We start from the raw sequence: 24,520 nt of genomic DNA, 5'->3' as shown, positions 1-24,520 counted from the left end.
ACCATGGCTATGTACGAGCTTGAAATAAGAAAGAAGATAAAGTTTAAAAAAAAACTTAGAAATAAAATAAATCAATCTCTAGCTATAATCAATAATAATTCAAACTTATTTTATGATTCTTATGGCATTAATACCAATGATGATTGCAACATTGATAATAATGTTAACGATAATATAATGTACAAGAATTCATGTCACATTAATGATAATTGCACAAACATCAATTCAACAATGAGCAATGAGTTACTTCATAACGTGGATAATACTGAAAAATTATTACATGATGTTAGACAGGAAAGAATTGATATACCGCTATCTGAGAAACTAGCCAAATGGGCTATAAAGGAAAATATTACATTGTCAGCGTTGAGAAATCTACTTTCTATTATACGGGAAATACCTGGTTGTGATGATCTACCAAAAGATCCAAGAACACTTTTAAAAACACCTAGAAATGTAGCTGTAACATCTCTAGGTAATGGAACATATTATTATTTTGGTATTGAGAAAACTTTAAACTTATTTTGTAAAAATCACAAGATCAGCATATCAGCAAATAAAGAGTTTTTATTAGCTGTCAACATTGACGGTTTGCCTTTGAGCAAAAGTACTAATAGCTCGTTTTGGCCTATTTTATGTTCTATCAAATCAATAAAAGTTCTTATGAAACAAGTGTTTTTGGTCGCCTTATATCATGGCACAGAAAAGCCAAAATCTGTTGATGATTATTTTAGAGACTTTGTTAATGAATGTATTTATCTATCAGCTAACGGTATATCAATCAATTCTTGTAAATATAATTTTCGAGTTTTAATGTTAATTTGCGATTCACCCGCAAAATCATTTGCCTTATCTATTAAGCATCACACAGGCCATTTCTCATGTACGAAATGTGATCAAGAAGGAGAAATGTATCATAATGTATTATGCTTTATTGAGACTAGAAATTTTTCCAAAAGAACCGATACTTCTTTTAGAACTGCTGCTCAATCAGAGCATCATACTGGTAGAAGCTTGCTGTTAAATATACCAAACTTTAATATGATAGATAACGTACCAATTGACTATATGCATTGTCTTTTGTTAGGAGCTATGAAAAGACTTCTTTGTCACAAACGGTATGGGTGGATTCATGGTAAACCACCTTATAAATTACGAGCTCGTGATGTTAATAAAATTAGTGAAAACCTTTTAAAATTAAAACGATATATTCCTCATGAATTTTCTAGAAAGACGCGTTTTATAAATGAGTGTAAAAGATATAAGGCTACAGAATTTAGGTTTTTTTTATTATACGCTGGTCCTATAGTTTTGAAAGAGATATTATCATCCAAAATCTATAATCACTTCATTACATTAAGTCTTGCAAGTTCTTTAATGATAAGTGAATATTATTCAAAACTTGAAAACTATGTAATATATGCTCATAATTTGATGGAACATTTTATTTGTCAATCCATAAAAATTAATGGTCCAGATTTTGTATCGCATAACATACATAATCTTTTACATTTAAGTGATTGTGTAAAACTGTATGGTGCACTTGACAACTTCAGCGCATTTCCTTTCGAGAATTATATGCAGCAATTAAAAAAAAAGATTCGCAAATCTGCTCAACCTCTGCAACAAATTATTCATCGTACAACTGAAGAATATAATATTACTCAATGTACAAATATCACAGAAAATGATTCTTCTGCGAAACTATTAATGGAACATTTTGACGGACCACTGATAAATAATTGTACATCTCCGCAATACAGAAAAGCACAGATAGATAATTATTGTTTAAATATTTTAAAAATAGCCGATAGATTCGTAGAGTTAAAAACCAACGTTATTATCGAAATTAAAAACTTTGCTTCGTATAAAAATTCTGTATGCTTAATAGGTTATCGATATAGCAAGCAAGAACATTTTTATTCTAAACCATATTCATCATCTTTGCTTAATATTCAATATATAAAAAAAGATAAAAACATACTTGAAATGTGGAATATCGAATTTATAAAAAGAAAATTAGTAGTACTACCATACAAAAAAAAATTAATCTCATTTCCTTTATTACATGCATAATTTTATAATTTTATAATTTATTATTTTTAACCATAAATATAAGTACATTGCTATTATTATTGATATTAATAATTAAAATTTATTAGAGTTGTAATGTTTAATTATAAAAAATTGCAAAAATTAATATTAGATTGCTAAATTTATAAACATATTTGAATGTACATAATATAAAATAATTAGTTTAGTTATAAAATATCCAAGATGACCTGGTACGTTGTAAAATTTGATGATGAGGACACAGTTGAAGCTGTACCTGACATATGGTACATGAAAAAAAATTCACAATGCTATTGGCCACCTGAAGGCACTGCAAAACATATTATAGTAGACTTTATAAAAAAAAAGCAATCTCCTGGAGCCGACTGGGCACTCTATGAAGCAAACCTTTTAGGCAGCTATGGTAAAATACACTTTGACACATTCTCACAGAATACTTTATATAATAAAATACTCCTAAAATGTTTATACGTAAAATGTTAATACATTTAGTATAATACACTAAATGTATTAACATTTTACGAAATTTGTATGGATCGATTTTTTATTGTTTTTAATTTTGTTTTTTATAGACAATTATAAAATAGCACAAAAAAAAGCCAATAAAGCTAAAAACACAAATAATCTCTCCTCTAATAACGAAGAATTGAAAAGGAAATATAGACGTAGAAGGAGCACGAAAAAAAGCCATCATAAAGAATCTGAAAATGAATATGAATTATCCTCTGAAACCGAAGTATCCTCGGATAATGTTATATATCCTGTTCCAACTCCAATAGAAAAAACTCAATTAAGTGGTAAGTAATATAAGCAACAATCATACAATATTATACATATATTTGTAAGACAAGAATTCTATTTTAATATTTCATTAATAATTTTTTGTATAATAAAAATAAAAAAACTCAAAAATTAAATAATGAAAAATACAAAAATAGGGCAAGAGCTTCAGCAAGGTGTTCGTGCAAAATTGTACTTTCTTACTTTCTTACTTTAAGAATTACACAATCTACAAATTGATGATATCAGTAAAACTATGAATCTTTTATTAAGAAGTAAAAGTAATGAGTGGCAGAACTTATCATTGCATGAAGATGTTTTAGATATCACATTTCCAGTAAATGAGAATTCTTTAACTCTAGAAGACTTGTTAGATTCTGAACATAAGTAATGATTGGTAAAGTATATTTGATTATAAATTGATTATAAAAACGTTTTAATGTGAATTATTTAAATTATATAAAACTTTTTGGTAAACGTTTCTGTCCGATATCAGACCTTCAGTAACATAAAAATTATAATAAATTCTACGCCGTAATTATAAACATAATTGTCGCCATAATGTATGTCAAATTAATCATTAATTTTATTAATACTATATCATTCTGTCGCCTATTGATAACACAGTCAAATGTTTTTGTCAAAACGATAGACTCAATCGATATTATTTATATAATTACGGCAGAATTTTGTTATAATTAGTATGTTGCTGAAGAAGGTCTACTATCAAACAGAAACGCGTTTAACCAAGTAATGAAGTAACATTTTGCGCGAACACTTTGCTGTGGCTTTTGTTCTATTTTTATATTTGTAATTATTTTTTATATCAATGCTTTTTAATATTCTGTTTGTGCATATAGTACAGAAAAAAAATATTTAATCTATTCATCAGAAATAATGAAATAAAGATGTACAAAGATGATTTCTTTAAAAATATACAATATTTTTTCATACATTTTATTAGTATACTTTGTTTTTCTGTCTCAAAAGTTAAAAAGTCTCAAAGAAATATCCAATGATATGTAAAAAGAGTAACGTTCAATCATTATTTTTTGAAGGGATTAATGTCACTGACAAAAATGATCAGTTGAAAGCTTCTACCTCTGTTACTACGTCTAATAAGTCTGAAAATCTATCTGCAGTATCACAGCAGCCTACTTCGACTCTTCAACAGAATAATGGTAAGATTAAATTTGTACATGTAATAATGAAAATAAGATTAATTTTTTTTGTAGTACCACTAATTTTCTTTTGATAAATTTGATATTCCATATTTTAAACAAGTTTTTCTCTTTTTTTATATATTAAATATTAAGTAAAGATGATAAATATGGTTTAAAAATGATCTTGTTGTATCGATATCCTATTAAGGCTTTTGGGTACTCGCTGTGACCATGTTGAATCGTAACGTCAGAAGCAAGAAGTGTCACGTTGAGAATTCATAGATGTCATTTTTGGATAAATAAATATTTTGATACAATACCACTTCAGATGGCTTTAACGTACTTTTAAAATACCTCGAAAACTATGCTTTTCTCTTGATAGCCAATCAACAACTGTAAAATGATCGTAATATCAGACTTTGTAATATGGAATAGCTGTGCATGTGCAAGACTGAACGGACTAGGACTTTATATAGCTATTTTTTACAGCTGTTGACTGATTATAAAGGGAAAAAGATAATTTTCGAGGTATCTTAAGAGTATGCTAAAGTCAGGTGTGAAATGTTGTTTTATCAAAATATATCTTTTCATTTAAAAATGGCATCTAAGAATTTTTGTTTTCTCGCCTCTGACGTCACAATTTTGACATGGCCGGAGATGTACAATTATTTATCAGTGGTCTGTCAAAATGTTCTATTAATAGTTTCACAAAACAATCATTTTCTGCAATATTTGTATATTGAGTATTTTGTAATATGTGTTATTTTTTCTATACTATGCGTAAATAAATTATATTATTTTTGAAGGAAGTGTTGCTATATAATTTATAATCGATGTTTTTATTTCAGAATATCAAAAACGAATTCTAAGAGAATTACACATTCTAAGTTTAAAAATGGACGATATTGTTGAAAGTATGAGTCTTTTATTAAAAAGTAAAAGAAATGAATCGCAAGACTTAACTTCGCATGAAGAAATTCTAGATATCACACGATCATTTCCGGTAAATGAGAATTCTTTAGCTCTATTAGAAAACTGGTTGATAGACTCTGAACATAAGAAACTATTGGTAAGAATTTTTAAGTACGATATATTTGATTATAAAAATGTTTCAATTTAAACAATTAAATTAATATAAAAAATTATTCAATATTTAAGTCTTTATTTTACAATTTTTCAATTAAAGAAATTAAATAATCTTTTTATAATGGCAGTCGCAACATTTAAGTCGTATTGGAGGTAGTAACGTTAAAGAGATTGTACGGAGAATTATGTATCATGTATTTACTAACGAAGTTGGTATGATTTACTCTTGGGAAGGAGCAAAGAAAAAGAAAATCTTCAAGGATTTAGCTGTAGCATCTACTATTTTCTGTAAATTAAAAACCATTAAGTTATAATAATACAATTATAATAATAATCATACAATTAAAATTTTGCAAAACTTTTTACTTTAATATAATTTGTGATAATCTTTTGCAGCTGCCGTACGACTCAATAAGAATACTAATGATTGCACAAATGCAGAAATTATAAGTTTTATAAAAGCATGGCTTGTAAGGAGCAAAGATCGTTTTAATAATAACAAAAATAAACCTGCAACTACTCAAGACGTTAATGAGAACCCGCAGATCAGTAACGGAGAGTAGTCTTAAAATATTTAAAACACACTACTCATATGATGGCAGCTATGGTATAGAATAGAGAGTAAAAATAGTACAAAAGTTTCTATTATTTTTAATAATTCTTTGTTTCTTCGCGTACGTTCACTGTACGTATTATATTTACACACAATGAATTTTGTTTTAATTTACTAATATTTACGGTTCTGATAAAAAATATTAATATATTCCTATATTATTCCTGTATTATTAGATTTTTTATTAATAATTTCTAACATACATATGTTGTAGTAATATATTCATATATTGTAGTAATCTTAATTACACTTTTGCGTTATTCAAGTATTTTATTTTCATACATATGTGTTAATATTATTTAAAAAAAGTGTATAGAAGTTGCCATATCTTGCGCTTTAGTTTTAAAATTACAGTTTTGTTATAAAAATACATATGTACCTTATGACTAACTAATATGCATCTTATGCTCATTTCATATACGTGCAATAAATACAATTTTTTTATTACTTCTAAGTTTAACTTTTGTGTTATTTATTCTCTTGCAATAATCTTTTATATAACTTTGTTGAAATAAACATTTAGTTTGTATATAATACGTACGTGCATGGCGTGTACATTATATGTATAGAAGATGTGCATAATACATGCATAGAATGTATATAATACTCGTATGGCGTGTGTACATAATATGTGCGTAGCACGTATGTGACATGTCCAGAATGTCTTCATTTTAAATGATCCACTTGAATATTTCTTAGGGAGTATTTTAGGGGAAAATATTTCAGACAAAAGTTATAGAGTTTAGAGGGAAGTGCTTAATAGTGATCTAAATTTTTAATTACGGTCATTTACTAAAGTCATTTACAGGTCAATTTTGTTTTTAAAAGAAACTGTCAATTATATTTTATATTAATCGATTCTTTGTTATATTCTGTGTAAAAAATTACAAGCGTATTTATAAGATATTTTATGTTTTATAGTTTGACATTTGGTCAATTTTTTAATAATTTCTTACATAAAATGTAACAAAGAATCGATTTATATAAAAAAATTGTAGGAGTTTCCTAAAAAGAAATTGATCTCTATATATATGATCTTGGTAAATGAACGTAATTCAAAATTTAAGTCACCATTAAGTATTTCCTTCTAAACTCTACAACTTTTGAAATATTTTCCCCTAAAATGCTGTCCCTAAGAAATATTCAAGTAAATCATTTAAAATGGAACATTTTGGATATGTTACGTATGTGCTACATGCACATATAATACGTGCGTGGCATGTACATAATATGTATATACATCCTATGCATGTCTTACGCACATTCTATGTATATATTATGTATACATTCTATATACATGATATGCACGTATTATTTTCATCTTATGCATGTGCCATGTACATCTTATGTACATATTATGTACATATGCTATGCACGTATTATGTACAGCCTATGTACATTCTGTACATGTGTCATGTACATCTTATATACATATTATGTACATGATATGTACATATTATGTATATCCTGTGTACATCCTATGCATGTGCCATGTACATCTTATATACATATTATGTATATGCTATGTACGTATTATGTATATCCTATGTACATCCTATGCATGTATTATGTATATCTTATGTACATATTATGTACATGCTATGCACGTATTATGTATATCCTATGTACGTGCATAAAAATTAAATGTACATGCATGAAGTATATACATAGAATGTGTTTTTTCATGTACATATGTATATTTTTATGACATTCCATGTACATGCGCTGGGGGTACTATTGCATTTACATTTCATATACATTGGATGTACGCTGTAATACATGTGTATATATTATGTATATACAATATAAATAAATGTATATGAAATGTATATACATTGTATATCAAATTGTTTTGTGGGTATTGTTCAGACAAAATTTAAAGTTTGGTCTGTCATTTGCTGCACTCCAGCAACGCTGCATTAGTTGGTATAACAAGGATGGACAGTTGAGAAGCATCTGCAATCTGCCTCCCGTGCGTACATAATCCATCACTTGGAGATTAGTTCTGGTAGAGTACGGTTGCTCACCTAACGATGTAATCTCCCACATTAGTACTCCAAATGATCAAACATCGCTATAAGAAGTAAATATTCCGTCCACTAAGGATTCCTGTGCCATCCAACGAACAGGAAGCAGATCTTCTCCTTCCTAAAATATAATTTCAATAAAGTTAGATCTTCTATTCTAATTATCAATTTTTTAAATAAGTATTCTTAAGCAAAAAACGTTTACTAATATTTTGCATTATACATTATATACATAAATGAATATTGGAGAAATATATATGAAAATATATAAATAGTTTTAATTTTTCTTAAATTCAATTTGACTTAAAGATATACAATAATATTATAAAGACGCAACAATAGAAAAATACTTTCAAAAAGTTTCATCTTTTTTAATTAATTATATCTACCTTGCGGTAATAGTCATCCCTGTAAATATCTCTGGCAAGTCCGAAATCACCGATTTTGACGATACGATTCTCGCGATCTCTCGCAGACACTAAGCAATTTCGGTACGCGAGATCTCTATGCACAAAGCGCAGCTCTTCCAAATAACAACAGCCTCGCGCAACATCTTCGCAAATGGCGAGCAAGTCGTGTAGACGCAAAGCGTGTAAATCAGAAGGTTCCCAAGGAGAACAGAAATGTCAAAATGATGTCAATTTGACAAATTTATGTCATTTTTTGATCATTGAAATCTCGATCTCGGAAATGACTAAAAAATGACTTTTTATATTGACTTATTTTTGATCTTTTTAATTTTTAGAAAATGTGATGTATATTTCTCAGCTGTGTATATATATGCTTATTATTATAAAGATGTTTAAAAGTAATCATTTTCCATATTCAGATATTGTTGCAGTTCGCAGAAGAGTCTATTATAGTTACTGATTAAAAACTGAATTGCTGATTAAAATATTATTTTAAGCGACTTACGTCTTAAATTTGCGTCTTAATTATTTTTTTCAGTTATAACATTGACAAATTATATTTATTTTTTTTTTAATACAATAATAATTTTTTATCATTAAAAAATAATTAATTAATAATTTATTTTAATGTGGAATATACTTTATTTTTTCAAAGTATTTATTATTTTTAATATATATATATATAATTTTTTATTAGTGAGTGCTCAGTGTACGGTGTTGTGTTATTTAAAAGTTGTATTCATATTTCGTGCCTGCGCTGTTAGCGCATATCACGAATGCATTGCGACAGTGCGACACGTACGACTTGCGATAGTGAGCTTGCACGATCTTGTTCGCAAGTTCGCTAGACATTTTTGTTGAAGGCGTATTAGTGATTTCAGAAGTTATATAATAAAGAAGTGATTTTTTAAAAAGTGATTTTAATTTTAATTGTTGAAGAAGGGGGAGGTCTACAGAAGATAAAATTAAAATGTCGAAAGTCTAAGAAAGAGGTAAGACTCTCGATTGCGTTACTTCTTTTTCCTGGTATGTACTAAATGTTGCACGTAAAAATTTATTAAGATCATTATCTTCCTATTTATCTATTCGTTCCTTGTGACACATTTCTTTTTATTACAACACTAACCTATTTTTTCAATAAAATACTTTGTCATTTTTATAGGTTATATTACACTTGATCTCAAATGTTTAATATTGTATGTATTTATTTATCAATGAGAGGTGGTAATATTATAATGTAGGATAACACTATAAACATTTCACTAAATAATAAGTATTAATAAAAGGTAAATGTTCAATTTGTTTTTATTAAATTTTAAGAAACATATGCATGCACCTATTAATATATTTGATTTTTTGCTTATAAACACAAAATATACAGTCGCATACTCAACTTTAAATGAATTACTTTTTAATTATATGAATTGTAATGTTTAATATATTTTATTTTGGGCTATAGATCTTCATGAAAAGAAAATTATATGCTCAGGCTTCTAAAGCCAATGCTAAACGTTTCCGTGAAGCTGAAATTGAGGATCAATTGATTGAGATGGAAAATATATTAAATGGAGCATGCTCTAATCCCTCTCATGTTTTACCTGCTGTGCACATTGAAGAAAACCATAATGTTCAGGATAATGATTTAATTGTAGAAGACGTATTACATAATCCACCAAATCATGAAATTGAAGATGCTGAATATAGTGAACACAGCAGTAGTGATGAAGCAGAAAACGAATGTAATATTGAATATTTGAGAAATCGTCCTATTAATGACATAGAGGCATATTTATTGAACTTTTTAACAGAATGGGGTGTTCGAGATGTATCATTCAAAAAAATGGATAAGCTTTTAGCAGGATTGCGAGTTATTTTCCCTGGTTTGCCAAAATCATATAAAACAATTCTTCATACTCTTCGTACTGTGAATATTAAAGAAGTTGGTCAAGGTCTAATGTGGTATAAGGGTATAAAAGTTAACCTTGATGAAATATTAACTGAAGACTATTTGCAAAATAAAAATCAAATTATGGATATTAATATCGATGGTGTTCAATTATATAAGAGTGCAGATGATCAATTTTGGCCAATTTTAGGTTGCCTTAATGGTGACAAATTTCCTTTTATAATCGGTGTATGGTATGGGCATTCAAAGCCTGATGATTTAGAAGGATATTTATCGGATTATATTGAAGAAGTTAAAAATTTGACTATTAATGGTTATGAATTTAATGGTGAAAATATTATTTTTAGTATAGGTAATTATATTTTAGATGCCCCAGCTAGACAATTTATTAAGGGCATTCACAATCATAACAGTACATTTTGCTGTGAAAAATGCACAGTTAAAGGTGTTAGACATAGAAATCGTCAAGTGTTTTTATATGATAATGCATCTCTACGTACGGATGAATCATTTAAAAACAGAAATCAACCAGAACATCATAAGTACACTTCACCTTTAGAACGAAATTTACAATGTGGAATGGTGTCCACGTTCAGACTTGATCCGATGCATCTCGTGTATGCAGGAATTTTTAAGCGATGGTTACAGTTTCTCTTTGGAATCATTGTAACAATGGGCAAAATTAATAACAGAGCTAAATCTCAATTGTCTCTAGAAATGTTACGTTGTAGTCCTTGGGTGCCTATAGAATTCAATCGTCGACCTCGATCTTTTTATGAAATATCTAAGTATAAAGCAACAGAATTCAGACGCATCTTATTGTACGATGGTGTGCGAATCTTTAAGAACACGCTACCTCCTAACACATATAAGAATTACTTACTTCTACATAGTGGAATATATATACTGTCCAGTCCAACTCTAGTGCAAAATCCAATTATGCTCAATGCTGCTCAAGAAATTTTAAAAGAATTTATAAAGCACTCGTCTCAGATTTTTGATAAATGTTTCGTTGTTTATAACGTTCATTGTTTAATTCATTTAGTCGATGAATGCCGAAATCATGGAAGTTTGGAATCATTTAGTGCTTTTAAGTATGAAAATTTTATGGGCATTATGAAACGACATTTGAGATCTACTTACAAGCCTTTACACCAATTAATTAGACGTGATGCAGAAACCAAAGGACGGTTTGTTACAAAAAAAAAGACAGATGAGCCCAATAAAATTTTGTTGAAAAATCAATATAATGGAGATAACCATTTTGAGGGAGAACAGTTTCAGACTGTTTTACATAATGTTACTCTTACTAAGAACGAAGCAAACAGCTGTTTTAAAACTAAATGTGGAGATATTGTAATCTTGGACAATGTTATCCGAACACCTCAGAATCGAATTTTCCTAATAGGATATAAGTTTATAGAACAAGAAGATTATTATAATTTTCCTATCCCATCTTCTGAACTTGGAATTATGAAAGTATCTCGTTTACAAAGTCACAGAACGGCTTATAAAATTAAACATTTTCTTTGTAAATGTGTTCTTTTTCCTGATAATGAGGAAACATTTGTATGCATTTCTCTTGTACATTGCAACACTCAGTAGAATACCAGTAAGAACTTTTATTTTTTAATTATATTTTATTTTACAAGTTATTGATTTGCAGCCTAATATTTTATTGTTCTTTTCAGTTCGCAGTTGTGGAATTTGATGATTCATGTGATGAATCTCAAACACTAATAGAAGTAATTCCTTCCAAATGGTTATTTGATAATAATACTAAATGCAAGTATCCATCTAAAAAAGATAAGCTTAAAACTACTCGTTTGGTCATGTCAAAAATAGATCCAGGACAGGATTGGGATATTTATAATCTTCAATTTCATCATTACTATAGTAAGTGTGTAACTTTCGGAGATGTATTATCATATATTTTGTGTTTGAATATAAGTTCTTTTAGTACCAATATACAATATACTTAAAATGTAACTACATTTTGTTTCATTAAAAAATGAGTTTTAGTATCATGTGTATTTTATGTTATATCTTTACGCATTTTCTCACTTGCAGGTACCTACAATACTGCTCTCAAAGCAGCCAAAACTGTTTTAGAGGGAGAAGTTGCTCAAACAGAAGCAGAAACAGATTATACTCAACCAAGAAAAAGAAAGAAGAACAGAAGATACATATCATCTTCATCAAATGATGAAGAAGTAGATGAGTCTCTATCAAATGTTCCTCATGGTACAAGTAGTGAAGTACCTGCACCAGATTCTCGTCTTTCAAATAAATTGAAAGTACTTCTTAAAAATAAATCTATGAAAACATCAGCTATATGTCAACAAAAAGAAACATCTGTTGGAAAATTATTCTCTCGTAATGAGTCACGTGTTAAATCTTCAAGCCTTTTAAAGTCAACTAATACATCAAACAAAAGTCCGATACAGCAGCATTCTTCACAAAATAAGGGTATGTCCATATTCTTATTTCGTGAGTTATTTTTGTTTCTATAATTTTAATAACAATCTTTTTATAATCTTTTATAATTTTGTAATCTTACAGTCTTTTTATCATTTTAGTTACACAAGAAAAATATTTATCTCCTAAAGACTGTAACACACAAATGTCAGAAAAATTTGTGACCGCAGAGCCATCGCAATCAAAAAAAACCAAACCTCTCAATAAATTGCACAACATTTTTTCACATTTAAACAAAGAAAATTGTCGTAATTCTTTTAATAGTAAGTTACTTAATTTCTAAATAATAGTGATTTTCCATGTTAATTATATATATATTGTATATATATATATATATATATATATATATATATAATATACATATATTATATATTGTATTATATTATATTTGTATTAATTATTATATAAATTATATAAATTCCGTTTCTCTTTTTTGTTTCTTGCATAATTGATTTTGTGGACTGTTACAGTTTTTGAAAAAAGTTCATCTCAATTAACTTTGGATTATAATGAACAATCTGTAATATCAGACAGTTCTTCGACGAGTACTGTGTCTGTACATGTACATGATGATATCTCAAAGAGAAAACAAAATGCTTTCTTAAGAGACGATAACAAAGAAAAGTCATCTCCGGCCTTTGATGATTGTAAGTGAATTGAACATTTTTTTTTATCACAATTTTCTGAGTGCACTTGCATTTAAATTAGAATTATATGTATATATTGCATTTGCAATATATATATATATATATATATATATATATATCTCAATTGTATAGTTTTTTTAAATTAAGTTAAAATTTTATATGAATTGATTTCATAAATATAAAATAATTTGTAAATTTTTTTTACTACATTTTATTATGTCTTATTCAATCACTAATGGAAATAAAAATAACAATTCTAATTTTGATTCAGATGATAAAAACAACAATGATTACAACGAGAATTTTACAAAAGATAGAAGTGAATCTAGTGTTTCAAGAGATGAAGAAAGAACTTTAACGCCAATGGATAATAGCAATAGATCATCTCGAAATTCACCACCATTGCAAGGTAATATGATTTTCCCAATAATCTCACTTTTGAGAAGTGGTTTTGCACATTACTTTTTTCCTAATATATATTAATATATATTATATTTATTTTAGTTTATCGAATGCAGATCGTGATTTGCTGACGACGACATTAAGCTATTTGAAGAAGCTTCATGGTAATGATTTTTTTTGTACTAATTTATATAACTGCAGTTATTACGTATGATACATTTTCTGATCATTAATTTATATTTTCGTAGGACCGGTTGTATCTAATCTTGATAGAGATTTGCTTCGAGATGTATCAAGTAAGCTTGACATAGTACTAATGAACCAACGTCGCATCTTAAATGAAATATTTCCTGGAGAAGCTGTGATAGAGAGACCTGAAAATTGCCCCCCCCCCTTCCATTGCGAGATGAGAAGTCATTTCAAACATTTAACGAATTTTTAAAAGATAAAATTGCTTTTTCTCAATTTGTAAGTATAGTTGATCTTTTTGGGTATTATTATTTATATATTTTCTCATATATGAACTCTTCTTTTTAGCATTTATTTCTTTCTTTAAAAGTCAGCTTGTTGAAGATATTTGTTTATTTCAGATCAACTACCTTAATGCACATATTGTTGATGATTCTGACCAGTGGAATGCTGCTATTCGTCTCATGTCCATCGTATTACACAATGAGCTTGCAAGACAAATTAGTTGGAAAGGAACTAAGGGAGTGAAAATCTCTTTTTATGGAACTAGAATCAAAGAAGCTTTGTTTTGTAAGTTTTTCTATAATTTTTTCTTATTTTTAAGATATTAAGTCCTCTGATTAATCATTGTCATGTATTAAATTATGAAAAACGAGAGATTACATGAACTTTTCCTTTCTTTTTCTTGCAAATTAATTTATTTCAGTGATCAAAGAAATCAAAGAATTACTAGAAAGACTTACGTGATTTTTCGTTTTTAACTTAACACAATATTCAATATAATTGCAATAAAATTAAAAGATCACTTTTTTATTTCTTGTCCATTTCTGTTTAGGTGCCATAATGAGCCGTTTTAAAAATGAATCATTGAAAACAGCTGAGGAGTCTATGAAGCGCTGGTTGAATACTTCTGGTCAACGTAAATGAAAGAATGATAATTTTTACTGTGCAATGTTTTTAAAAGTGATATTTATATTCTCTACTATATACTTTAATATTAACTACTTTAATATATTCTACTATTACTGTGCAATAATAACGTTTATAAATGATATTATTTGTAACATGTAATATTATTTGTGATATTAATAATAAATGTATCATAAACAGTAAAATATGTTTATTAATTACTATCTTAATGTCTCTAGCAATAATTTTGAACAGTCAAAAAGGAATGTCAAAATTACGTCATTGTGAACATCAAGACAACATCAAAATTTTATACAATTTGATGTCATTTTGACGAACTAAAATTTGACCATATTTATACATCAATTTGACATCATTTTGACATTTCTGTTCTCCTTGGGATTAAAACTTAAACTATATAATAATCCAATTAATTTTAAATTGATTTTTTGAATTTATAAATAAATAAATGTAGCTATATTACATGATAAATACATATAAATGTAGTTATTCTATAATTATAGGGTTATATGTACATGTATTATTGTCATTTATTAAAATTACTTATGAAAATTACTTTAAGCATTAATACATAAATTTCTGACGTATTAAATTCTTTCTAAATAAATTCTTTACATGTATTATTGTCATTTATTAAAATTACTTTAAGCATCAATACATATATTTCTAACGTATTAAATTAATATGACGTTATAAATTTCTTTCTAAAATAACCGGGAAATTTTGTCATAAATCTCTCTCTAATTAAGCTTCTACAAATTCTAACAATAACCGTATAAAAATGCATGTCTTTGTATTTTTTTAATTTTAAAAGCTGAAAATAAAATATATTTTAATAAGTTATAATCATTATTGTGTTTCTTAAATGTATGTATTACTCGTAAAATAGCAGTCCCCAAATTTGCATGACTTTGTCTCTGAAATTCGGAATAACGACATAATCCACTTTAGGGCCTCTCTTCAAGATCTCCCAATTGTCTTCCAAATATATGGTTACATTTCCGACAACATCTCGCGCAAATTCAATGTAAGGTACCAAGTGCGATGGCCACCACGTATTGATCATTATTTTCTCAGAATAAGAATCGTATCTAGTGGGATCTGAAGATATCATATCAGACGTCATCAGAACGTTACATCGTCTACAAACATCCGAGGGCACATATGAAAATGCGTAACCATCGTGTCATTAACCGTATATTGATACTTTCGTATTGGCATATTCGACAAAACTTTGTATCCACTATCATGTTCTACTGTGATGTTAAAGAAGGACTGAAATGTCAGCATGTCCAAACAGGGAAATAATTGTCGGGTTTCTGTGGATTTCTGGAATAATGTTGCGACGAACCTACATTTTTATGACAAATTTTTAACTATTGTTGGTACAGAAATATTAAAGATCGCAGAAGGTATAAATGCGATTAATAAACAGAGTTTGAGAAATATAATGTTTTGTAACATTTATTTTATTATCTTATTATTAGAGGCAAGTATGCTAAATTGTATAAAGTAAATATTAAAATTGCAGTAAAACTATCAAAGAAATGACAAAATGTTTTTATTTGTTTTAAATTATATATATATTTAATTTAAATAATAACTCATTTTTTAAATATATCTTATTATATATATATTATATATATAATACTCACTTTTTATCTTCATTCTCGTGTGTGTACCAAGTTTGTGTAAACTCTATCGTATCATTAATATAGTTTGAAAACTTAGCATGTAGAGTATAAACTCCGCATTCCAAGTTATTTTCAGGCAACGATTGTTCGGCAAAATCAAGAACGACAATATCCTTATTATGGCTATATGAAAGCTTTGGTACATAGATTATTCCACTGTCGGACGACTCTAAATTTACCTTTGTTATATTCATATATTCTGATATGAGTAAAGTTATGTATCGTGTTGCAGAATTGACATAAACAGTAATATTGGATTCTCCATGGGATACGTAACCTGGCATCAGCGATATCTTCAAATAATAATGAAGCGGTACCAGACGATTCAACGGTCGAAATTCAGTCTCATCATGCCATATATTTCTCGCATTTTCATCGATAGAAAAAGCCATTGTCATTACAAAAATGTATAATAAAGTATTCAATGACAATTTTAGAAACATCTTGCCAAATCTCGTTTCAGATATCTGCAAAAACATTTCCTTGCTAAGAGTAAGTAAAACAGAAAACGGAAGCAGAGAGCAAGTTAATGCAAAAAATGCAAAACTGATCGATCAGTCAGAAAAGGGAAACGTATTAAAAAATATTACAGAAATTTTTAAAAAATATACGCAATCTATTTAAATAATTCTTCACTTTTATAAAGTATTTCTATATAATATATGAAATTATACATTTAAGTATAAAATATGTATAAAATAATTCCATTTAATAACTGGACTTCTTTGGAGTTTATAATGCTTGTTACCAATAAGTTATTATCACCTGGTTTATGTGTCACGTGTAAGTAATGTATACTTTGAAGAAACGGATAATAAACATGTTGATGTTAAGTTAAATTAAAATTTTGTCGATATATGTTCCATCAGCAAATCAAACAAAATAATGCAAACTTTTCATTTTTACTTTTATTATTGTATAAGCATTTCTCTAAGAAAGTAAATTAATATCCATTGGGCTTATATTTTTTTTATATTTATTACATATTTAATTTAATATATGAGAAAGTATTGATTTTAGATATCTATTAAGGAAAAAATATATCAAGGCTTAATCCATTTTTTATTTTTAATTTTTCTTATTATGTATTAAAATGATCAAAAAATAAAAAGATGTTACATCTAAATCTGTTTTCATGTTTTCATGTTATATGCAATATGAAAAATAATAAAGATAATTATTGAAATAAAAAAAACATTTAAACGTTTACTTAAACATTGCATAAAATATCTTTTAGAAATTGAAAACTCTAAGATAGCGAATTCTTTACTAATTTTTACATGATTATATTTAAAAGGAATATCTAAATGTTTTGTATTTGACTTACCTTAACCTATCTTTGTAGAATCACGAGCCGAATCACTTTAGCCAAAAATGAATTGCTTAATTCCGATGTTACCACTTCGAAAGATCACCGAAAACTGACGACGTTTGCGGTATGAAATACATACTCTTATGTATCAAAAGCTTCTCAAGGTTATTAATCATTTTATTCGATCGTTAGTAAATCGATAAAAGTCAATACATAATTAGAATTTTCAAGAAACACTTTGTGTCTAATACATATAAAATAATTTTCAAGAAATTTAATTAAGAAAATTGTATGTTATATGCAAACAGAATTATATTTTTTATTTTTGTCTTATTTTTATAAAGAATTATTTCTTTCCTTGTTACAACTTATTGGATAATGTATGAAATAAGTACATTATTTTACATTTTTTCTATCTTTTTCTGAATTTTTATTCTACTGTAATGTGAGAAGAATTAAAAATTTTGTTCTAATGATACGGAATCAGTAATGCAAAATTCAACTTTTTACAAGTAAATTAAATCAATGTGGCTTTCATATGAGAAACACAATTTAATTACCTTTTTACGCAGTATAAAAGTTTTATAGTAAAAACACATCTATTTAAACATCGTATTCATATTTTGAAACACAATACTTTTATAAAAAAGATTTTTTTTTTTCTTCAATATAAAACATTTTTTTCACAATTCTATTAATGTACATAAATAGAGATGTTTATACAATGAATTTTTAGAAATTGTGCACTTGTACATAATTATTTAATTTCTTTAAAAAAAATAATAGCTTTTCTTTTAATTTAATCAGTATCATTTAGTTCTTAAAGCCCTAAACAATTTTAATTTTGAAATTTAATGTGTGTTTGTAGTTAAATTAGTAACTCACACAATTTGATTAATTTTTTTATTTTATATTATCTCGATTTTTTCCTATTTTCTATAATTATCTTATTAAAACGCGCATAGTAAATAATATACCTAATTATAATTAAAAAATATTTTCAAAATGTAAATTTTATTTTTCTTTGTTTTCTTGTACTTTACCTTCCTCTTTAGGAAAGATAAAAGAAAATTACTAATGGTAATTAATATACATATACATATTTTATTCATTTATGCATTCTGGTTTTACTTTATTTATCTTATTCCATGATTAAAAAATTATAATGTGAAAAAAAATTAATATTATTGCGCAATGTCATACATATATTTAAGAAGTCATAGAAAAATGTTTTAAAAGATACGAAATAAACATATATGTAAAATTATATATTTTGGCATGTTGAAATTATAATTACATTAAAATTCGTTATTAAAATTTTCGTTATATTACAAGAAAAATAAACACCATTAATATATGTATAATATTATAAAGATATTAATAATAAAATATTAATTATTGTAAACATTAATATAAAATAGTATTGCTAATATTAATATTAACTATTACGTTATTGAATGTACTAAGTAAATATTAATAATAAATCAAATATTAATGTTTATATCCTACATGTATATTAAATTTTCTATCTTATATTTATATTATATTATTTAACATATCTTTATATTAATATTTAATAGAGTGTTATAAGTATAATTAATATACATAATATCATATACACATACATATACATATATGTATAATAAGCATTACGTAAAAATTATTAATGTTTATATAAACAATAAAACTGAATAATATATAAAAACTAATTTAACATTAAATACATTTAAACACATTTACAATATAATACAATATAATTAGAAATAATCAAGAAAATAATTGAAACCAAGTGCTCACGTAAGAAACATGTAATTTATAAATAAATAATAAATATATAAAATATTAAAATATGTAAAAAATTATTTTAAATATTTATGATATATTATTGGACATTTAATAAAAATGAGTGTTTTACTGTATTTATATTTTATACGTATTGAGCTTCTCGATTCTCTCATTCGAACAAACGGTGAAAAAATTGCATCTGATCGTCCATTTCATGAGAACGTGTTATTAACTTGTAGTGAATATTATATTTTAAATATGAGGGTCTTATATTTATTCCCGCAAAATCACGTATCTAAAATTAATATTATTTTAATTTTGATTGTTTTATCAATCAAAATTTTGTAATTAATTATCACGAAAAACGAGTTTATTAAATAATTAGCATAAATTATATTGATATACAACATATCTCCGAAAGAAACAGAAAAATACGTACACCATTTACAATATATGATATGTAATACATTGTGATAAAAAATAAGTAATTATAACGAAAATTTCATAATAAAACAAGTATAAAATATACCTCGCCAAATAATTGTTTACCAGTATACGCATTATTAATAAGCATATTTAATACCACTTCTATACTGATTTGACTATAAAAAAATTATATATATAGATATATATTTAATTCATATACATATACATATATATGTCACATATGTATGTACATATTTTCACCAGACATAAATCGAAAGTTATAACATTGTCAAAAGTTCATAGCATTGTGCTCTCCAGAACATTTGTTTACATTAAAATATATTTATAAGATGTTTTTAAATACAGGAAAAATAAAATTTTTATGATTATAAAGAAAATGATAATAAAAACATTTAATGGTGAAATATAAACATTGTTAAAAGTGTCAGTGATAATAAACGCATTCATGGAAAAAGAAGTTGTATAAAGATAGAGCCACTTTTACTTAAAGAAATTAACTGAGTAATCTGAAACTAATACGTAAACCAAATTATTAGAATATAAATTATAATTATTAGACGAATTATTAGACTAAGCTAATCCAACAAAAGAGTCAGGCTTTCCATGACTTATTTGCTAAAAGAAACAGATATATGTAAATTTTTATTAACCTTTATTAACCCATTCTCGCGTCCTTCTTTATTTCCTGTTTGACATACAAAATATTTTTGATATGCATGAAGAATTTTAATCAGATATATAAAAACAGATTTTTAAAAAATGTTATTTGTATAGAATTTAGTACATTACACATTTTATAGTAATTTCACCTATCTCTAAATGCCATTTATAACTAAAATCAAAAGTAGTTATCTATTTGAACACTGGTATAACTACTTACTCTTTTTTTATTTTTCAGTGTTAGTAAACAAAATATATGCTAAAGTTTAAAATTATTTTTATGCAAATATGTATACAGACGTATAATACAGACATATTTTCAAATATCTCAAATAGATGTGCAAAAATTTGTTTCGCTTTAATATACACATGTTCAAATAATTAATTAATTAATTGTGCCAACTAGATAATATTCATATTGGATGCAATTCTGCGTCACTTCTTAGATCTATAATATTGTTCAGACAAAGTTTAAAATTTGGTCTGGCATTTGCTAAACCCCAGCAACGCTGCATCAACTGATATAATGAGGATGGACAATCGAGAGGCATCTGCAACTTGCCTCCCTCGCGTACGTAACTTATCACTTCGAGATTAGATTTTGTTGTAGAGTAAGGTTGCTCACCCAATGATGTAATCTCCCACATTAGTACTCCGAATGACCAAACATCGCTCTGAGAAGTAACTATTCCGTTCACTAGGGATTCCGGTGCCATCCAGCGAACAGGAAGCAGACCTTCTCCTTCCTAAAATAAAATTTTAACAAAGACAAATATCTTATTCTAATTATCCATTTTTGCAATAAGTATTTTTAAGCAAGAAACTAATATTTTGCATTATACATTTTGTTTACTAATATTTTGCATTATACATTATATACATATATATTGGAGAAATATATACAAAAATATATGCATAGTCTTCATTTTTCTTAAATTCTATATATATATATATATACATACATATATATATATATATTTGATTAATGATATATATAATATTATAAAAAGCTATAATAGAAAAACACTTTCAAAAAGTTTCATCTTTTTTTATTAATTAAATCTACCTTGCGGTAATAGTCATTTCTGTAAATATCTCTAGCAAGTCCGAAATCACCGATTTTGACAATAGGATTCTCACGATCTCTCGCAGACACTAAACAATTTCGGCACGCGAGATCTCTATGCACAAAGCGCAGCTCTTCTAAATAGCAACAGCCGCGCGCAACATCTTCGCACATAGCGAGCAAGTCTTGTAGACGCAAAGCGTGTAAATCAGAAGGTTGTAATATTCGACACTCTCTCAAATATTTTAGCAGATCAGTTTCCATTAATTCCAACACGAGTAATGGAGAATCCTCGTCTAAGCAAACAGCTAATAATCTTAACACATGTTCGTGTCTGAAGTGACTCATAAGCTTAGCTTCTTGCAAGAATTTCTTTTTTTCTTCGACAGAAGCACACTTTTCTAACATTTTTATGGCAACGGATGTCTCTGATCCCGGTTCTGCTAAATCCTTGACATTCCCTTGATACACCTGCAAAATATTGAAAATTAATGTAACTTTTATTAAACAAGAAAAGATAATTTAATTTTATATAACATTATACATAAATATTTTGATTTATTTTCAATAATTCAACGATAAAAAATAAAGTGCATATGTATGTCTCATAAAAATTAATGTATTACTATTTCTTTTAAAAAGTTGATTTATATATCCGAAAAAATTGTATTCTCATCTTAAGTATATGCCACTTATCTTTATAATATCTTCCAATAAAATAAGCGCTAAAAAGATCCTCTTAATTTAGGAGAGAAAATCTCTAAAGAGATATTCTTTACATGCAAGAATATATACTTGATGAGATGTCTTTTTATCCGTGTATTATTAAAATTATTAATCGATATAACAAAAAACAGTCTTACAAATGGACATTTGTTACTTATTTCATGTATATTTAAATGTTACACATATAATTGAATATATGTTTTATGTGTTTGACATAGTTAAATACACATTTTTGCTTATTATGTTATTATTTTTAATATTAATTGTAAACTTATAAATTTATTAAAAATTTAAATAATTTTATTTTATTAATTTTTATTTTAAATTTATTATTAATTTATTATATTTATTTATTGCGGCGCTGAAGTTGCAAAAGAAATTTAAAATATATTCTCAATTTAAAAAATGGAAATATTCTTATCTATTAAGAGGATTTATTAATGCATTTCAAGAAAACATTTTTTTCGGTGTAAGATTTACTAAGAAATGTGTATTTCTCATTTCTACATCTAAACATTAATGACTTAAAATATGACGTTACGAAAAATTTACCAATCCGAATGCGCCGCTGTCAATGTGTTTCGTTAGTGTGATTTGCTCACGTTTGATTTTAGTCAGCATAAATTTATTTGGATTATATTGCAACGCAGGACTGTATAGCGCATTGAGCTGAACGTTTCCGATAGGTACCTCATGTAGAATCCTAGTCAAAACTTGCTCGTTATCTTCTTTGCGTTGTCGGTATACTGTTATATAAAGTTATAATATATTTAAATAATATTATGCATTGCAAATTTTAAATTTTGCTCTTTAAACAAATAAGTTAATGTTTTTTGAAAAATCTCTCCACTTATTACATTAATCATAAATTGTAATTTAAAAAATTTGTATTAAATATACTTACAACAATAAATAAAGTAGCAGATGCAGATTACAATAACGGTAGCAGCAAGGCTTAACAACAATGTTAGATTATATTGCGAAGCTCGAATTATCGAATCGTCACCTTTGTTACATACAAATATAGTTATAATTTTTTTGTCTTATTTGAATATTTCTACTTATAATTTTATCATTAAAAATATTTCATTCTTAAAATTCTGTAATTCATTTATATGTATGTAAAATAAACAGAGCATATTAAAATATCTACATATTATCATATTTGCTTACCATGTGTTTGAAAAATAAATCTTTCATCAGATGGCCATGTAAAGTTCTCGTATTCAGGATATGTCAGTATTAAACGAAACTTGTATAAAGTTGCCGGTAGCAAGTTTTCTATATAATACATTACTGTTTCATCATTATTCGTCTCAAAATTATCTGCGATTTGCCACTTTTGCATCACATCATTTATGTATTCCAGTACGTAGTGGATCGTCAGATTAACGCTAGGAATCCACGAAATATTCATATTGTTTTTGTTAACTTCGCTCAAAGTTATATTGTTCGGTTCCGAGTATGTGTACACGGTTGTGCTCAAACTGTCATTATAGAGATTGGTGTAGTTGGCTGGATACACACGTATATATACAAAGTATTTCTGTTCTGGCAGCAACGATTGGATTATTGTAAAAAATTTGTTGTCTACTTTATTATTAATAAATGGCTTTTCTATCGGTTGCGTACTGTTCCACGAGTTAATTGTTTCCCAATATACTCTATAAGTTGCTGGCGCACAGTTCTGTTTTGGTGGCATCCAATAAACTGCCGCTATAGTTGGCGTCAGAACCTGAACCGTTACATTTTCCGGTGCATTGAGCTTGCTCACGTTAGTTTTCAATATTACTTCCGAGCTGAATTGCAGGTTCGTCGATAATTGATCAGAGTAAAAATTGCTCACAGCTAGCTTCAGCTTGTATTTTGTAAACGGTGTTAAATTCTGAATTTCATAATGCCGCTCGTATGTCTGCATATAGAATTCATCGAACTTGTTACTAAGGTTATTATTCAAACAGCTTACGTAGATGATATATTTAGGAGTTGGTATGTTGTTTTTGCATTTGTGCTTGCGAGTCGATTCGGTCGTATAAAATTTAAAAACAATACTGTTCGCTGTTATTTTTATTATTGTAATATTATAAATTTTTTCATCAGATATAAGGCATTCCTTCCGAGGATAT

General features: G+C 26.9%; 4 protein-coding genes across 7 annotated transcripts; 2 read left to right on the top strand and 2 right to left on the bottom strand.

Moving 5' to 3' along the window:
• The first annotated feature begins 32 nt into the window (after window positions 1–32).
• Window positions 33–6,175, top strand: LOC145948534 (uncharacterized). The gene is made up of 6 exons (XM_083058214.1): window positions 33–2,476; window positions 2,646–2,870; window positions 3,912–4,034; window positions 4,865–5,085; window positions 5,231–5,390; window positions 5,499–6,175. The coding sequence occupies exons 1-6, from the start codon at window positions 2,278–2,280 to the stop codon at window positions 5,663–5,665; spliced, it is 1,095 nt and encodes a 364-aa protein (XP_082914340.1). The 5' UTR covers window positions 33–2,277; the 3' UTR covers window positions 5,666–6,175.
• A 5,176-nt stretch (window positions 6,176–11,351) lies between these two features.
• Window positions 11,352–14,876, top strand: LOC145948533 (uncharacterized). Of its 2 annotated transcripts, none has more exons than XM_083058213.1 (10): window positions 11,352–11,670; window positions 11,750–11,954; window positions 12,129–12,527; window positions 12,638–12,799; window positions 13,007–13,183; window positions 13,455–13,592; window positions 13,688–13,749; window positions 13,834–13,881; window positions 14,176–14,344; window positions 14,610–14,876. In XM_083058213.1, the coding sequence occupies exons 1-7, from the start codon at window positions 11,614–11,616 to the stop codon at window positions 13,714–13,716; spliced, it is 1,167 nt and encodes a 388-aa protein (XP_082914339.1). In that variant the 5' UTR covers window positions 11,352–11,613; the 3' UTR covers window positions 13,717–13,749; window positions 13,834–13,881; window positions 14,176–14,344; window positions 14,610–14,876. The 2 variants fall into 2 exon arrangements, with proteins under 2 accessions (XP_082914339.1, XP_082914338.1); XM_083058212.1 differs by having other exon boundaries at window positions 13,834–14,053.
• A 466-nt stretch (window positions 14,877–15,342) lies between these two features.
• On the bottom strand, window positions 15,343–17,811 carry LOC145948535 (glutamyl aminopeptidase-like). 3 transcript variants are annotated; one of them, XM_083058216.1, is made up of 5 exons: window positions 17,726–17,811; window positions 16,676–16,865; window positions 16,360–16,597; window positions 15,583–15,846; window positions 15,343–15,518 (listed from the first exon to the last, which is right to left on the bottom strand). In XM_083058216.1, exons 2-5 carry the CDS (start codon window positions 16,839–16,841, stop codon window positions 15,512–15,514), a joined length of 675 nt encoding a protein of 224 aa, XP_082914342.1. In that variant the 5' UTR covers window positions 16,842–16,865; window positions 17,726–17,811; the 3' UTR covers window positions 15,343–15,511. The 3 variants fall into 3 exon arrangements, with proteins under 3 accessions (XP_082914342.1, XP_082914343.1, XP_082914341.1); XM_083058217.1 differs by having other exon boundaries at window positions 16,360–16,567; XM_083058215.1 differs by having other exon boundaries at window positions 16,360–16,865.
• Window positions 17,812–20,935: 3,124 nt separating this feature from the next.
• Window positions 20,936–24,410, bottom strand: LOC145948532 (protein sevenless-like). The gene is made up of 5 exons (XM_083058210.1): window positions 23,568–24,410; window positions 23,299–23,400; window positions 22,947–23,140; window positions 21,669–22,139; window positions 20,936–21,348 (listed from the first exon to the last, which is right to left on the bottom strand). Exons 1-5 carry the CDS (start codon window positions 24,310–24,312, stop codon window positions 21,016–21,018), a joined length of 1,845 nt encoding a protein of 614 aa, XP_082914336.1. The 5' UTR covers window positions 24,313–24,410; the 3' UTR covers window positions 20,936–21,015.
• Window positions 24,411–24,520: the final 110 nt, after the last annotated feature.

Source organism: Prenolepis imparis, unplaced genomic scaffold (assembly GCF_030444845.1).
Source record: "Prenolepis imparis isolate NDT839.2.m4 unplaced genomic scaffold, iyPreImpa1.0 SCAF_440, whole genome shotgun sequence".
Classification (NCBI taxonomy): domain Eukaryota; kingdom Metazoa; phylum Arthropoda; class Insecta; order Hymenoptera; family Formicidae; genus Prenolepis; species Prenolepis imparis.
This window is presented reverse-complemented; position numbering and strand designations above follow the sequence as displayed.

Coding starts and splice junctions, on each gene's coding strand:
- LOC145948533 (XM_083058213.1), top strand. CDS start 11,614: ATGAGGAAACATTTGTATGCATTTCTCTTGTACATTGCAACACTCAGT. Junction 11,671..11,749: donor CAACACTCAGTAGAATACCA/GTAAGAACTTTT, acceptor TGTTCTTTTCAG/TTCGCAGTTGTGGAATTTGA. Junction 13,593..13,687: donor AAATTCACCACCATTGCAAG/GTAATATGATTT, acceptor TATTTATTTTAG/TTTATCGAATGCAGATCGTG.
- LOC145948532 (XM_083058210.1), bottom strand. CDS start 24,312: ATGCAGACATACGAGCGGCATTATGAAATTCAGAATTTAACACCGTTT. Junction 23,141..23,298: donor CTGCTACTTTATTTATTGTT/GTAAGTATATTT, acceptor TTTATATAACAG/TATACCGACAACGCAAAGAA. Junction 21,349..21,668: donor GAAATGACTATTACCGCAAG/GTAGATTTAATT, acceptor ATTTTATTTTAG/GAAGGAGAAGGTCTGCTTCC.
- LOC145948534 (XM_083058214.1), top strand. CDS start 2,278: ATGACCTGGTACGTTGTAAAATTTGATGATGAGGACACAGTTGAAGCT. Junction 4,035..4,864: donor GACTCTTCAACAGAATAATG/GTAAGATTAAAT, acceptor TTTTTATTTCAG/AATATCAAAAACGAATTCTA. Junction 5,391..5,498: donor TGTAGCATCTACTATTTTCT/GTAAATTAAAAA, acceptor AATCTTTTGCAG/CTGCCGTACGACTCAATAAG.
- LOC145948535 (XM_083058215.1), bottom strand. CDS start 16,841: ATGTTTCTAAAATTGTCATTGAATACTTTATTATACATTTTTGTAATG. Junction 15,847..16,359: donor CACGAGAATGAAGATAAAAA/GTGAGTATTATA, acceptor GGATGTTTGTAG/ACGATGTAACGTTCTGATGA.